The 16702-nt window shown below is 41.8% G+C and overlaps 1 protein-coding gene across 1 annotated transcript in view; it reads right to left on the bottom strand.

Annotated features, from left to right (window-relative positions):
* IMPACT (impact RWD domain protein) overlaps nucleotides 1-16702 on the bottom strand; it is a 41103-nt gene that overhangs the window by 20230 nt on the left and 4171 nt on the right. The window contains exons 2-5 of the mRNA XM_083187509.1: nucleotides 9786-9914; nucleotides 8333-8385; nucleotides 6607-6669; nucleotides 4375-4460 (exon numbers count right to left, since the gene is read on the bottom strand). Of these exons, the coding sequence (XP_083043635.1) occupies nucleotides 4375-4460; nucleotides 6607-6669; nucleotides 8333-8385; nucleotides 9786-9914 (331 nt within the window). The remainder of the gene's footprint in view (nucleotides 1-4374; nucleotides 4461-6606; nucleotides 6670-8332; nucleotides 8386-9785; nucleotides 9915-16702) is intronic.

The raw sequence follows: 16702 nt of genomic DNA, 5'->3' as shown, positions 1-16702 counted from the left end.
ATAATTGCACAACTTATTGCAGCTCCATCCATTGTACAATACGAATGAAAAGGGGGAGGTGGGGGTGGCACAGAGGGAGCTGTTCTAGAAGCAGGCACAACCTTCTACCTAAACGTGTTATCTGCTGCCTTCTCTCACTCTACTTACCTCCATGTAGCCCTCCTTAAGTTATCACTTAACACGCCCATAGGACAAAGTAAACCAAAGCAGAACAATCACTCAACAGAGTGAACACAAGTAGTTTAAGCCAAACAGAGCGCAGCAATGCATATTCCTCCAGATGGATTTAGAATCAGGGATTTAATGGTGAACAACAAAAATCCTATTATTATTATTTTATTTATAAGGCGCCACAAGTGTTTCGCAGCGCCATACAAAGGAATAGTACAGGAAGGCAATGAATGAATGTCACAATTCAATACACATTACAGCTTAAATGTAAGTAGTGAGGACTTCTCTCTATCTTCTCTCCAACTGCAAACTGGGGGACACAGATACAAGATTGGGATATTATACAGCTGCAACTAAAGGATGGTACGACCAGGCAGGTGTGACCTTGGTGAACGCCCTCAGAGACATGATATGACCTTGCTGAATGGCCTCAGAGACATGGCCATGGAAAAAAGCAACCATACAATGCTCAATCCATAAACACAAGAGCACAGCAAGCACTCCCCAAGCCTGGCACTATATACAGTTGTATTCAAAATTATTCAACCCCCAATGCTGTAAAGGGGTTTAGGGACTATAGTGTACATTTGGAATTGTATTCAGAATGAAATCCTACAAGGACGTTTTAAAGAACCAAATGCAACTAAAATGACATCAATTGTTTATATAACACAGTAGTAAATGTTTATTTTGTGGTTTCTTCATTGCCACAATTATTCAACCCCTTAAAGACTACCACTCTGAAGAAGAGAGGTTAATTCTGGTGTTTTCAATCAGGTATTGAAAACACCTGTGGATGTCACCGAGCACCAATCAAGCATAATAAGCACCAATTAGGCAGCTTTAAAATGACTGTGATACTCAGCTCCTTCTAGACATTTACTGGTGTGGTTACAAACATGGTGAAGTCAAGAGAATGGTCCAGGAAGACAAGAGAAGAGGTGATTTGTCTTCACAGGAAGGGCAATGGCTATAAGAAGATTGCAAAGAAGTTAAACATACCAAGAGACACCATAGGAAGCATCATTCGCAAATTCAAGGCAAAGGGCACTATTGAAATGCTACCTGGTCGTGGAAGAAAGAAGATCCTGATTTCGACTGCTGTGCGCTACCTGAAGTGTAGAGTGGATAAAAGTCCCCGTGTGACTGCTGAGGAACTGAAAAAAGATTTGTCAGATGTGGGTATAGAAGTTTCAGCTCAGACAATAAGGCGCACACTGCGTAATGAAGGTCTCCATGCCAGAACCCCCAGGCGCACCCCCTTGCTGTCTCCCAAGAATAAGAAGAGTCGACTGCAGTATGCCAAAAGTCATGTGGGCAAACCACAAAAGTTGTGGGATAGTGTTCTGTGGACTGATGAAACAAAATTAGAACTGTTTGGGCCCATGGATCAACGCTATGTTTGGAGGAGGAAGAACAAGGCATATGACGAAAAGAACACCTTGCCTACTGTGAAGCATGGTGGAGGGTCAATTATGCTTTGGGGCTGTTTTGCTTCTGCAGGTACAGGGAAGCTTCAGCGTGTACAAGGTACCATGAATTCTCTTCAGTACCAGGAGATATTGGATGAAAATGTGATGCAGTCCGTCACACACCTGAGGCTTGGGAGACGTTGGACCTTTCAACAGGACAATGATCCCAAGCATACCTCCAAGTCCACTAGAGCATGGTTGCAGAGAAAAGGCTGGAACATTTTGGAGTGGCCATCGCAGTCACCAGACTTAAATCCGATTGAGAACCTCTGGTGGAACTTAAAGAAAGCAGTTGCAGTGCGCAAGCCTAAGAATTTGACTGAACTGGAGGCTTTTGCCCATGAAGAATGGGCGAAGATACCCGTAGATCGCTGCAAGACACTTGTGTCAAGCTATGCTTCACGTTTAAAAGCTGTTATAACTGTAAAAGGATGTTGTACTAAGTACTAAGATTGAATGTCACTTGGGGGTTGAATAAAAACTAATAATGATGTGAGCACAGAAAAGACATTTGTGGTTATTTCATTATAAACTTAAGTTTATATTTCTCTGACCTACAAGTGCCTCTTTCATGTAAATGTAAGCAAGATGACTGAATGATCAAAATCAATGTCAAACTGGCCAAAACATTCAATTTCAGTGGGGGTTGAATAATTTTGAATACAACTGTAAATCCAAGATGCAAACCATACTTCTCTATAATGCCATGCAGCCGTCCCTGTAAGTCGTCTATAAGGAATTACTACTCAATCCAAGTTCAGGCCTATCCATCCTCAAGAGAAAAAGAAAACCTGTGAACGTGGGAGGGTCTTAGAGGGATCCTCTCCTATTCACAGATCCTGGCGCTGGTTTAGAAAAGCAATAGGTGTAGCTTAACCAGTAGCTTGTAAAATACAAGAAATTTGATAAACTCTAGATTAACAGCTGCAGCAAATGTAAGACTGCTAGGGTCTCACTTGAGAAATTACAAAAGTGGGGTTTACACTTGCGCTGCTGGATCTATAATGTTGGCCTGTGAACCGTACTGAACAAAAGGACACCTGGACACACTTGAAATAATTATAATATAGTTTTATACATATAAAAAAACAGTCATAACATTTACATTTACACAAATAAGTATATTAAAAAGCAGATGCAATCCAAATATAGTTTACTCTGTATTGGTTTTAGATAGCATAATATAATAAACTTATATGTAGCAGGTACCACACTCCAATGGGGTCACGAGCTGGAGGTATTAGGAGTAGATTCCTCCAAAAGCAGAATAAGCACAAATATAGCAGCCAGTCTGTTAATAGCAGGGGATGGGTTGTTAGGTGGTTGGGGTATGCGGGGAACACAAGCCAGAGCAGATAATTATGAGCAGGAAAATATGAGCAGGAGACAAGCTGCGTGAAGCCTGTTAGCGCATACACTGCCAAGATGGAATAGTCAGGAAACACACTTAATCCTTGGTAATATGCTCATCCTCCTTGTGATGGATATTGGAGGGACCAGGGAGCCCGGTGGTAGGACGGCTCGACCCGGTACACGTGGTGGTGCTGCGTCCGCAGACGGGTGCTCTGGTGTAATGGCGGGGAACCCGGAAGTGCTGGGGCTCAACCCGGAGCAGGAGGCGGTGTGACGTCCGCAAATGGGGGCTTCCAATAAGCTGTGGCTGATGACTTTAGCCATAGGAGGGAGTCCAGACAGCGTTGGCTGAAGACGCTGTAGATAACTGCTTGCGGCTCGGCTCAGTTTGTAGCGTGAGCCGGCTCCAAGTGTAAGTATCGTGACCTCAGGAGTGGAAGGGTTTTCAAAGGCGGAAGTAGCGTCAACGCGTTTCGTTCCCTAGGAAACCGGGAACTTTCTCAAGACAATCCCGTGGTCTTGAGAAAGTACCCGGTTTCCTAGGGAACGAAACGCGTTGACATTACTCTGTATTTACCAATACAGAGTAAACTATATTTGGATTGCATCTGCTTTTTAATATACTTATTTGTGTAAATGTAAATTTTATGACTGTTTTTTTATATGTATAAAACTATATTATAATTATTTCAAGTGTGTCCAGGTGTCCTTTTGTTCAGTACCGTTCACAGGCCAACATTATAGATCCAGCAGCGCAAGTGTAAACCCCACTTTTGTAACTATCCATCCTCAAGCTTTCCCTAGGGCATCTGCACCACCAAGCCTACCCACAATGGAAACAAGAATCCACGTAGGACTACACTGTCGCCACCAGTCATAATAATAATAATAATATTAATGATATTTATATAGCACTTTTCTCCCAATAGGACTCAAAGTGCTGTACCATTGTCTTTGCAGCTCAAAATACAAAACAAGCTTAACAGTAGATGTCAGTGAAATGCTTGAGTAAATAGGTACGTCTTTAGTCTATTTTTAAAGGATTCTACAGTGGGCGCTTCTCGCAATGTGCGAGGAAGAGAGTTCCATAGAGTTGGAGCAAGAAAGTGGAAAGCTCGACCCCCAGATGAATTCAGGGAAATTCTGGTACTGTCAGTAGTCCTAACAGTATCAATGACATCTACATATATAGATATGAAAACTTGTGCTCTATGCTATTTTATTTAATGATGTCTTTTGGGGTCAGCAAAGCCCCCATTTACATTGGCAGCATTTGTGTTCTTATAGTAAGTTCTGTAGGCGGGAGCATGCAGAGGATTAGGGTGCACTCTACAGACTAGTGGGTGTTATTGCACACAGCATGTTTGTCATTAACAACCTGGGACCGATGTCTTGGATTTCTCCACCAGAAATTCTCGGACCTTCTCCACCCATTGATAGAGGATGCTCTCACCAAGATTTTGCCTACAATCCCAAAAGAACATATACAATCATTATAGCGGAATAAAACCTAATTCTGAATTGGCATGTTGTTCCTGTTATACACACACATGATTTAGAACACATACCTTCAGCCAGCTGGTACTACCTCTATGGGGTATATTCAATGCTTTTTGCGAGCTGTGACAGCTCGCACAGTCAGTATTCAACGGACCCCCTGCATGCGTCGGGTTTTTATAGCAATGTGGAAATGGCGTGTGCGGCTGCTAAAACAGTGAGGCTCGTGGGTAAATGCAGTGGGCTCCCTGCATTAGCTGCGAACCTCACTGTTTGGGGGAATCCTGGCCATCATCTGACAGCGAGGGTTCTCCCGGAAGATTGAATACGGTAAGTGGCCAGAACGTGGGTTAAATGTCGAGGGTCGCTTTAATACTGCCCTATTTGTTACGTAACACATAGAAAAAAAAATGAAACCAGAAAAAGATGTAAAGAGAAGTAGTCTGTGCAAGGGTGGGCAGCTCTCCAGCTACTATACCTTCCAACAATGCCCAAATTGCTGTTGAACTACACATCCAATAACATGCCCTAATTGCAAAATTGTGGCTGGTCATAATGGGAGTAGTAGTCCCACATTAGGTATAGGGCCATTTACGGTCCATGCATGCTTTCAAAAATGAAATAGGCAACCATTTTCTACCAGACTACCAAGCTGCAAAAAGTACTTGAGGTCAAAAAATATAAATATTACTATAATATATGTGAATATACAATGCCTGTGTGTGCAGCCCTAAAGGCTGAAGGAATACTATACTTATAAGACATGCATCCTGCTTCAGTAATTTGGTGATAAATTAAGCTGGGTACACATATGTACAATCGTCGGGCCGTTCTTCCGATCTGCGGACGAACGGCCGTTCGATTGTATATATGTGTACGCTGTCCCGATCCCTTCGTTGCGATCGATAAACGGCCAAAAACGCTTTTGGCCGTCCACGGTCGGTCGGTCGCAGGTTCTTTGCTGCTTAATATTCTTCCGACAGGACGGCTCCATATCGAAAGAAAAGTGACATGTGTACGCACGTTCGATCGATATGCAGCCCGTTCCTGCGATCATTCCTCCCAAAAGCAGCACGCCCATGTGGGTGTTGACTAGCTGCGTCATCCCTCCATCAGCGCAGCATGTAAACAACAGGAAGTCTTCTCCCCCGTACTTTTCCGCGCCATGCTGTTAAAGAATATTCGTTGTATGTGCATTCCTTTTGAAATAAATAATCGTTGTGTGTGCATTCCTGACAGATATAGTTTGTTGTGTGTGCATTCCTGACAGATATAGTTTTTAGAAGATAGATAGATAGATATGTGATGTTCATTGTTCTGCATAAACACTTAACATTTATTAAGAAATACTGACAAAAAATACTGTGAACACTTTGTTTATTTGGGTGGTCGGACCTGAACAGAGTATCACATACAGGTGCTTGCGTGAAGGTGTAGCAGGAACGCCCACCCACCCACCCAAAAAACATAAAAACACATTTGAACATGGTGGTGTATGTAGTGGAAAGCTGTCCCACGGCAGCAACGCATCACATGGGATCTGAATAGTCACGGCTCTATTCACTGTACTACACGAACGATTCTTTGTTCCGTGATCACGCCTCGTTTTGGTATGCTCTTTTAATCCAGCCCATTATGATAATGTTGTGTACATTTTTATCGTGCGAATAGCCAGAACGGGAGAGTGTGTACGGTGGTACAATCTTTTTCTTGCGATTGTTTGGACGGGAGTACATCGGACGTCGCCAGTAAAATTGTACATATGTGTACGCGCAGATCGGTCGTATGTTTCGGACGGCCGAACGTGTATTCGGTCGATCGAACGGTCGCAAGAAAAATGAAATTGTACATATGTGTACCCAGCTTTAGATTTCTGGCTTTATTTAGCCATGTCTTTTTGCCTGGGTCAGAATTAGAGCGGTTTTGCTTTACCGTCATGTCCGAAGTCATAGTGCCAACACGGTTACAAAGCTTCAAATAACATTACTGAAGGCAAATCACAGCAATCTGCGTGACAGTGTAACCTATTGCTTACCACAGTAGGTGGGAAATGTGTAGTGCATTACAATACAATGGGAAATAAGACAACATACACAGTGTTCTCAGTACTCACAAGTAAATTTCTTCCAAATGATTTGATAACACCAAACGATCTTCGCCCCTGAGCCATGGAGCACTGCAGGAACACAAAAGTAGAACCCTTATGTACTATATACTGCTGATCAGAATGTACAGGGGATTTTGCACCCAGGCATTAAGGGGTTTATTCTAGTTCACTCTTTCTGACAAAATCCTTCTTAGATGGACAAAACCATGTGCACTGCAGGTGGAACAGATATAAAATGTGCAGAGAGAATTAGATTTGGGTGGGGTTTTACTTCAAAGTGAGATCTAAATTGCAGTGTAAACATAAAGCAGCCAGTATTTACCCTGCACAGAAACAAAATAACTCACCCAAATCTAATTCCCTCTGCACATTTTACATCTGCCCCCCTGCAGTGCATATGGTTTTGTCCATCTAAGAAGGATTTTGTCAGAAAGAGTGAAGTAGAATAAGGCCCTAAGTTATCTTGTATCCTCCCATTTCTGTTTATTGATCTCAGTGGAGAGATGCCAGGGCAGGGTACATGACTGACTTTACAAAGCAATGGATGGGGACAAAGGGCAGTATTCAATGTAAAATATTGCCGTTTAGGATTCGCTGCACACTCGCTGTGTTCCGGAGGGCTGGCTGCCACTCGCTCTCCCAGTATTCAATGTCGGAGGGGCTCGTTGCCCCTCGCGGCGAATCTTAACCCCTGCAGCGACGAGCGTCCGCTGCAGGGAGCCATGGGACGGTGGCAGGCAGGGAGATGGAAGTCTCCCTGCCTGCTCCAGAACGTATGTGGGGGGGAGGTGGGCTCCCCGGGAGCCAGGCAGCACAGGCTGCCCCCCGGGAGAGCCAACAGGGGGCCGTTATTTACTGCACCCGATCGTGCATATGTAATGATCGGGTGCAGTAAATATATGAATATCTGATGAGCGGCTCGGCTCCCGGCCCTCTGCTGGCTGCTCTGTGTAAAAAAAAAAATATATATATATTTTTTTAAATTAAATATATGAATATATATATAAATATATATTCATGTGCTATAAGCACATGAATAAAAATAGCATGCCCTTTCACAGAATAAAATTCCTGATTTTTTTACACCAAAATTAAAACAAAAAAACTTTTATTTTAAAAGTTCACATTCCACTTCTCCATGAAAAGATGGAGAATTGCTACACGGAGAGACACGGCGAAAATCACTTAGAAAGACGGCGAGAATTCACGTTGAATAGGGTTGTTCGCTTTTTGAGACCAAAATTCTCCGTCCAACGCGAGAAAAGCACAAACTCGCCACAAAACACGGCGAATTTTTCTCATTGAATACTGCCCAGAGAGAAGGCTCTCTACCTTCCCTGCCTCTGCTGTACACTCTGCCTTGTCATCGGGTACTTACACGGTGCTCCATAGGGCCCAATGACTACTACGTGAGCTGCCGTCTCCCCACTCCCCCGTATATAGTATATTGTACAGTACTATAGTATAGTCTAAATCGAATGCGTTTGCCTTGCCGTTCGATACGATCCCGATCGAGTAACAAGGCAATCGCAACGTGTGTGCACCCCTTGAGAATTCTCCAGAATAAAAACACCTACAAGATTTGCCAATATTTACTTTGCCAATTTCTTTATTTGCAATGCTCCAGTCATTGTTTGAATTTTGTTTGGAAGTGTTTAAATCCTTTTAAGGTTACCCATGTCTAGGGCACACTATTCTCAGCAGCCCTTAGCAATCAGGTAGAAGAACTTACTTTAGTTGATAAAGAGGAGGTGCAGCCGCTGGGTACTCTGGAGGTATAATCACCTGGCATAATAAGAGAACAACGTATCAAACTCTAGAGATGGAGAAACAGTGTTCTGATATACAGTACCTATTGTATTTGTTTTAGTAGCCAATAGCACGTACTTTCCAGATCATCTAGCAGGAGCATAGGTGTCCGGGAAGCGATGAGCAGACGCTGCGGACAGCAGTGGCAGAATTTGAAAGAAAATTCAAAAGATAGGACTACCGCTGATTGGCTGAGACAATGAGAGAGAGAGAGCGCGAGAGAGAGCGCACTCTCAGCCAATCAGCTACTGGCCTATCTTTTGAGAAAAAAAAATTCAAATTCTGCCGCCGCTGTCCGCAGTGTACGCTCAGCACTTCCCTGACACTGTGGACAGCCCACCTCACTTCAACGCTGCACCCACAGCCCCCGGGCACTTCACGCAGTCCGCACCCCCTAACATAGGTGTGTGACGGCGGTGCTTCACCGCTGGCACACACCACGGATCAGACCAAAACATCGTGGGTGCTAAAAAGCACCCGCAATGTTCCGCTGATGGGTCCGGACAGCAGGTTCAATCTGTAGGGTCTGACCTGATGCACACGGGATTATGCATTGGGTCGGTGGAACATCAAACACATCCGATTTGGGACGATTTCTCGACCCGATCGGTCGGAATTGGGCCAAACAGGATAAGTGTATGGGCACCTTAAATTTGGGTATGCACCTAGATTTATCTGTCCAATCAATCTGGTGGGGCCAAACTTCTGGTCCAACTGTTGGCCAATGCAGAAGTCTCATTGAGAGCTACAGAGAGTGCATGATTGGGTTGGGATCATTTGGTCTACAGCATGATGGTCGACAGTCATTAGTTCGACACCATTAGGTCGACAAGGGAAAAGGTTGACATGGTTCTAGGTCGAAAGGTCATTAGTTCCACAGGCCGTTAGTCGCTAGTCATGGGGTTTTTACATCATTTTTTTTTTACCTGAATGTCAACACAGTCGACATGTACACAGTTTAAAGTGCCAAACCCCATGTCGACCTTTTGACTGTCGACCTAGACACTGTCGAACTAACGACCTTTTGACCTAGAACCATGTCGACCTTTTCCTGTCGATCTAGACCCATGTCGACATAATGACTGTCTACCATCATGCTGTAGACCAAATTACCACATCACTGCATGATTGCAGTAATCTCTCTTTCACTCTGTCCCTGACTCCCTCTTCCTTTCTGGCACCTCTCTCTTTTCCCCCGACATTCTTCTCTCTGGCACTTCCCTAAGGGGCATAGTAGTGGCAGAGGCCGGCAGGCGGATGGACAGTCAATTTTCGTGATGAATGCCCCAGTTATAGACACAGTTGCTAATTGTTAATACATCAAATATTTTTTCTATTTTAACAATATAAACGTAAATGTGATTTACTTCAGGTACCTGTAAGCAAAGTGTCCATTCGGAGTGTTCTGACGAGTTGGAGATTTTGATACAAAATATTCTTGCAGCGTCATCTATTACGCACCAGTCATCCCCATAGATAGAAGATAAAGCTTCAATCTCATCAATCTAAAACAGAAATAAATGTCATGGAAGCTGTTGCATGCATAATAAATAAGTGACATGTTGGGGTTTATTTACTAAAATGGGAGTTCTATTGAAGAAGGGATGTTGCTATGGGCAACCAGTCAGATTATAGCCCTTATTCTAGTTCACTCGCAAAGGCAAATTCCTTCTCAACTGGACAAAACCATGTGCACTGCGGGGGGGGGGGCAGATGTAACATGTGCAGAGAGAGTTAGATTTGGGTGGTTTTTACTTCAAAGTGAGATCTATATTGCAGTGTAAAAATAAAGCAGCCAGTAGTAACTCACCCAAATCTAAATCTCTCTGCACATGTTACATCTGCCCCACCTGTAGTGCACATGGTTTTGTCCATTAAAGAGAGATTTGTCAGGCAAGCATTAGGGCTAGTTCACACACTCAGCCTGGACGGAAAACGCAGAACGGGCAAAAGTCGTGCCGGACATGTAAATCAGAATGGACGGCTTATGGGCTATTTAACACAGTTCGGCTCCTGCCGGGCAGCGAAATCCCGCCTGGCCAAAAGCCATGCTGTGCACAGTAGTTGTTAATGGACACTATTGTGTCCATTCACACGGGACGGCTGCCGGGCTGTGGCCATCCCCTCCATTCTAAACTGCTGTGTGCTGCACGGCTTCCTGAGCATACGGGTTTACGCCACCCGGCTGGAGCCGTAGTGTGTGAAATAGCCATATGGGTCCTTTCACACGTGCCAGTTACAGCCCAGCCTAAGAGTAGCAGCCAGATCTATCCACTGGAAAGGACGACTGACGAGGCGTGGCCATCCTAAGATTACAGTATATTACACAGGCAGATGGGGCCTTTCACAAGCACACCGGCGACCATTCAGGGGCTGAAAACGGGAGCGCGCACCCAGCGATTTATCGCTGGTGCACACTCCAATAACTGGCAATATGGTCGCTCAGCGACCATATTCCCAGCGATTTCAGCCCCTATCACCCCCGTGTGTACACAGCATTAGACTATAGTAATCAACACTGCACACTAGGGATAATCCCCATACCCACTAGATAAGTTTTTAAAAGATATAATTTATAAATGTCTAGTGTACGTACGTGCTCAATATTGTTAACGATGCAAGGTCCCGTGCACTGTTAACGCCCCCCATCATCTGTACATACAGCTCAATCTGACATACAGTACTGTAGTCAGCAACGGGTGTGGTATGTGACTCCGACAGTCATTATACCGATATCGGGATCCCGACTGCCCGGAGTCAGACAGCATAGCGAGCGCAAAAAAGCCCATTGCGGGCTCGCTGCGCTCGCCACGCTGCGGGCACGGTGGCTCGCGAGCCACCTATTCTATTCTCCCTCTATGGGGGTTGTGGACCCCCACGAGGGAAAATAGCGGGTGGCCATCGGGCACCGGGCTGTCGGCGTTTTGACAGTCGGGATCCCGACGTCGGGCAAATGACTGTCGGGAACCTGTCCGGCACCCATCAGCAACTACTGTACATGCACCGCAAGGGGAACCGGTGACATCACTGAACTCATACCCTCCAACATTACCCATTCCATTAGGTACAAAATGCTCTGTTCCAGGACTTCCCTCTTACTTAGTAGAATAAATGATCTAAATTAGTAAATATAACAATGATTTAAATTAATAGAAGATGTTTAGAGAGCGCCACACAATTTTTGAAAAATTGATTACAGTTTATTATAAAAAATACATATAAAAATAAATATAAAAATACACAATTAGAAATAACTCATACTGTATAAAAAAGTCACAATAAATGACCAAGATATAATTAATAGTATCCGGCTCCAAATCACTCAATTTAGGAATATATAATGAGATTTCAAATTTTCTTAGACACACAACCCTGTGCGCACCAGGGTGTGTGTATTAATTGAAAAAAATAGTCCTCCAAATTTCTTTTTAGAAGATACGTGTATGGCAATTTTTGTCAGTGCCAAAAGAACTTTAAAACTTTGATTGGTGAAAATAACAGGACACCCTGAGAGTTGGATAGGTGTCTAATCACCATGAGGTACAGACTGTACAATATATTGGCTGCAATGTTCCTCTGTATGTGAATGTGAAATATACTTTTTTGCCGCAGAAGAAAAGTTTTCAAATAGGTGAGCTCGCTACGACCCGCTTAGGCTCTAGCTGTATGTGGCGAGCCTCTGTTGTGGGTAGAGCGGGGAGCAAGCCTCACTGACCTGTTGATGTTTGTGACAGGACCTTCTTCTCCAGTGTTAAACGGCTTGCAGACACTTTGAGTAGGTGGCAGCTGTGCGTTATAGAGGAAGCAGTCGTTCTCAGGGAAATCAAGATGTGATGAGTGAGGGCTCTGGATAGGTATGGGTCACAAAGTGACAGTCCTTGACGCGTTTCTCCGCAGACGATAACGGCGGTTTCTTCAGAAGGATTGTGGTATACTCCTGGAGTGAAAACCCCGGTTTTTAAATGCATAGTAGCCAATGGGATAGCTTAATTGCTCAAATTGATTGAATAATTGCAGGTGTGCATTCAACTCTATTTAGAGTTAACAAAAAGTAGCAGCGGTAGTGGAGCTCGGTATAGATTCATAATAATACAATACTTAAATCAAAAATGAATATATAAAGAAAAGAAATACATTACAAATCATTAAAAATATTCAAAGAGATATATAAACACATAACAGCGTTTATTAGAGGAATGGCATCATTGATAGCAGTAATAGAAACTACTCTGACAGAGGAATGAGTATGTCTAATTTACCACCCATTGGTTGTATAGGGAGCTATGGCTCAGTAAGTAGGGAAACGGCCTTAGGACTAAACGGGTACCAGGGCAACACTGGTTCGAGTCCGGCCAGAGACAGAACCCCAACAATTGTTATTATATTTATATTCAGATGATTTTAATTTTTTTTTTTTTTTTTTTTTTTTTTTTTATATATAATACAGTGTCCCATTATAAATTTGAAGATTATACTGACTCATTCCTCCTTAGAGTACAAAGCATGTTATCACACACTGATATTTATATGAGAAAATTAGCCAGAGATGGGCCAATAATATAGGAAATAATAATAATATAATATATATTCTACTGGAATAGGACATAATAATATTCGATTAAGAAAAATTTCTTTTTATTTATTTAATAAATTTGATAATACTAAAGATAAATATAAAAAATTAATTAAAAATTATATGTACTTGAAAATAAATGAAAATAATATTATAGAAAAATAAATATAATGCATGAAAATTAAAAATAACAATAACAATGAAAATAAAATTTTAATAATAATAAACAGTAGTAGTTAACAAAAAAAGGGGGGGGAGGGGGGGGGCAGGGGGAAGGGGGAAGGTGAGGAGGAGACCTCGTTCTACTTTGTATCCGATATATTTTATAATAATAATAGAGAAAATAAAAAAGAAATGATAAAGAAATATAACCAATGGCCCCATAATGTAAACGTATGTGAGTCTTTGTTTATGTATACATAAAGGACCCCCACATTGGGTACCTCTCACTTCTTTACCTCCCACTCTATTTTATCCTAATGGGTCAGATCACTCAAACTTCTTATTTATCTCTATCATGTCAGAAGAATCCCATTTAAAATACATTGTTCAGTTCAATATTTTCGTTTAGGCCAACAGGGTGCAAGGTGTTTAGAGCAAAGATCCAATATGCTTCCTTTTTGCAAAGGAGGTTGAATCTGTCTCCACCTCTGGGTGTAATATTAATTCTTTCTATACCTTGTATTTTTAGACAATTCTCATTCCCTTGATGTTTATTTTTAATGTGTCGGGATAAGCTATGGGTTGTAACTCCTTTTATCACGTTTCTCCTATGTTCTAGGAATCTAGTGTTTAAGGAGCGAGTTGTTCGGCCAACGTATTGTGCTCCGCAATCACATGTGATTAAATATATGACAAATGTTGATGAGCAATCTATGTGATTATCAATCACATAGGATGTTTTGGTTGATGTAGATATGAAGTGAGTGCTTGGTTTCAAAAATTTACAAGTGATACATTTAGATCTTGGGCATTGGAAACAACCTTTCTTTATTGTACCAAGGTTTTTTTTTATTGTATTGGGGAAGTGACTCGGGGCAAGGGCATTTTTTAAAGTCAGATTTTTTCTGAAGACTATTTTTGGATAGTTTTCTAATGTTTCTTGTAAAAATCTGTCGTTCTTAAGAATTTCATGATTTTTGGTAATGATATTTTTAAGTTGTCTAGAGTGGGTGTTGTATTTAGAAACAAAAATGGGTGTAGAATTTTCCGCAAAGACCAAATTCTTAGATGTCTTTCTGTCTCTAGTTTTATTGAGGATGGAAACCTGTGTTTGGGTCATTGCTTCTTTTTGGGCCTCTTCAAGTAACTGTTTCGGGTAACCTGACTCAAGGAAGGCTATGGTTAGATCATCAGCCTGTTTAATAAAATCGCTTTCTTCTGAGCAGTTACGCCTAATTCTTAAATACTGGCTTTTAGGAATATTATTGATCCAGGGGCGGTGATGACTGCTGGTGAAGTTTAAGAAATTCTGACAATCTACATCTTTTTTATATGATATTGTACGGATGTTGTTATCTTCAGTCGAGAGTGCGATGTCCAAGAAGGTAATTTCTTTGGGGTGTATAGTGCTCGTGAAGGTTAAACCATATTGATTGGTGTTAAGAAATGAAACAAATTTTTGTGCTGAAAGTGTATCCCCTTTCCAAACAAAAAATAAATCATCAATGTACCGCCCATAGTACACCAAATTCGCCCCATATGGGCCGTCCCAGATCAACTCCTCCTCTAGGCGGCCCATATACAGATTGGCGAAACTTGGGGCGAATTTGGTGCCCATGGCGGTACCGAGTGTCTGTAAATAATAAACACCATTAAACGTGAAGTAATTGTGTGAAAGAATGAAGTGTATGGAATTAATAAGAAAATCACATGTGGTGTCACTGAGGGCATCATCAGATGATAAATAATGTCTTGCAGATTCAATCCCACCACTGTGGGGGATGTTGCTGTAAAGTGATTCAACGTCACAGGTCAAAAATAAATAATCGTGACTCCACATTACATCTCCAATCCTACTTAGAAATTGGGTGGTGTCCTTGATGTATGACCTCAGTGACACCACATATTTTTGTAAGTGTGTGTCAACATAAGCTGATAAATTAGATGTGAGGGACCCAACACCAGAAATAATGGGACGACCAGGTGGTGATGTGATGGATTTGTGAATTTTTGGTAAATGATAATAAGTGGGAGTGACCGGGAAAGGGTTGTGTAAAAAAAGAAACTCCTTCTTGTTGATCGCACCCCCGGCTAATGCATTATCCAACATATGTTTAAGTTTTTTGGAATAATAGGGGGTGGGGTCTTGTTTGAGAATTTGATAAAATTTTTTATTATCAAGTTGTCTTAAAGCCTCAATTAGGTAGTCCTTTTTATCTTGAATTACGGTCCCCCCCCCTTTATCAGCTGTTTTGATAATAATGGAATCATCTTCCATTAAGCTCTTTAGAGCTGCTCTCTCGTTCGGATGTAGATTGTCATATTTAGATTTCGTTTTTTTGTCATTGGCTTTTTCACATATTATACTGAAATCTCTAAGGGTTGTGGAATAAAATGCTTCAATGCAGCCATCTTTCTGTTGGATAGGATAAAATTCAGATTTTTTCTTTAGTTTATTGATATTTGTTGTATTTATGTCAAAAAAAGGTATTGTGGATGAGTCCTCACTGCTCTCTTCTCTGAGGTCTTCTAATATGGAGATCATTCTCCTATCATCTCCATCAAGAGTGATGGGAATGGTCTCAACATTCAACTCTCTCGATCTATTTAAAGTAAAATGTCTCTGTCGACATAGATCGCGGGTGTAGCGATTTAGTTCGACATATAAATCAAAAAGTTGTGGTGGTTTTGCTGGTGCGAACTTAAGCCCCTTGGATATAATAGCCTTTTCACTCTCTGTTAAAGTTTTGGAGGAAAGATTGAAGAGGCCCTTATTTCTCATTCTTTTCTTGTGATTTTGGATTGATTTCTTAATCCCTCCTCTGGTTCCTCTTGTTCTAAACTTTTTCGTTTTGGTGACTCCACGTTTAGTGGTTCGTACCGATTCTGAGTTCTCCACAGTGGGAAAAGATCTTTCCCTAAAAAACTGACCTGGGAAGGTGCATTGGGGTTTCTGTTCATATTGGAATGGTGTTTAGGTATAGCACCTTCTGCACCATAGTCTGACACTCGGTTAGGGGGATTAATTGCTGTTCTCGAATTATCTGATCTATTTAAAATGTGGTTATTAGATCTATTGTAGGAGTTTTTCCTACCTCTTGTGTACCCATTGTGGTTATTTTCATAGTTATTAACCCTAGGGCTCCTATTTTCGCCATTTTGATATCTGGAATTACTCCTATTCCTGTTCTGAAACCTGCCTCTATTGGGGGATGGTTGGTATGAATCTGACCTGTTTGGGAATCTATCTCTGTTAGGAGAGGGGTGGTAGATATTTGATCTATTTTGTGTGGAATTAGGGTTCTTAAATTTCCTATTATACGTCCTAACTTGATTGCTTTGATAATCTACCAAATCTCTAGACAATTTTCCATTTTTTGAATTAATCAAAAACTGCTCATATTCATCAATTTTTTGATTCAATCTTGTGTCTAGATCAGAAAAATCTGAACAAGATTTGAATGCTTTCAGTTGGGTTTGTATCAAACTGATCTCTGTTGCTGCTTCAGTGACTTTAGTGTCTCTGTAAGTGATCAGTAATTTAATTAAATTAAAAGA

The sequence above is a fragment of the Crinia signifera genome, chromosome 5 (genome assembly GCF_055691185.1).
Source record: "Crinia signifera chromosome 5, ASM5569118v1, whole genome shotgun sequence".
In the NCBI taxonomy this organism is placed as follows: domain Eukaryota; kingdom Metazoa; phylum Chordata; class Amphibia; order Anura; family Myobatrachidae; genus Crinia; species Crinia signifera.
Note: the sequence above shows the minus strand (reverse complement) of the source record. Positions and strands in the feature narration are given on the sequence as shown.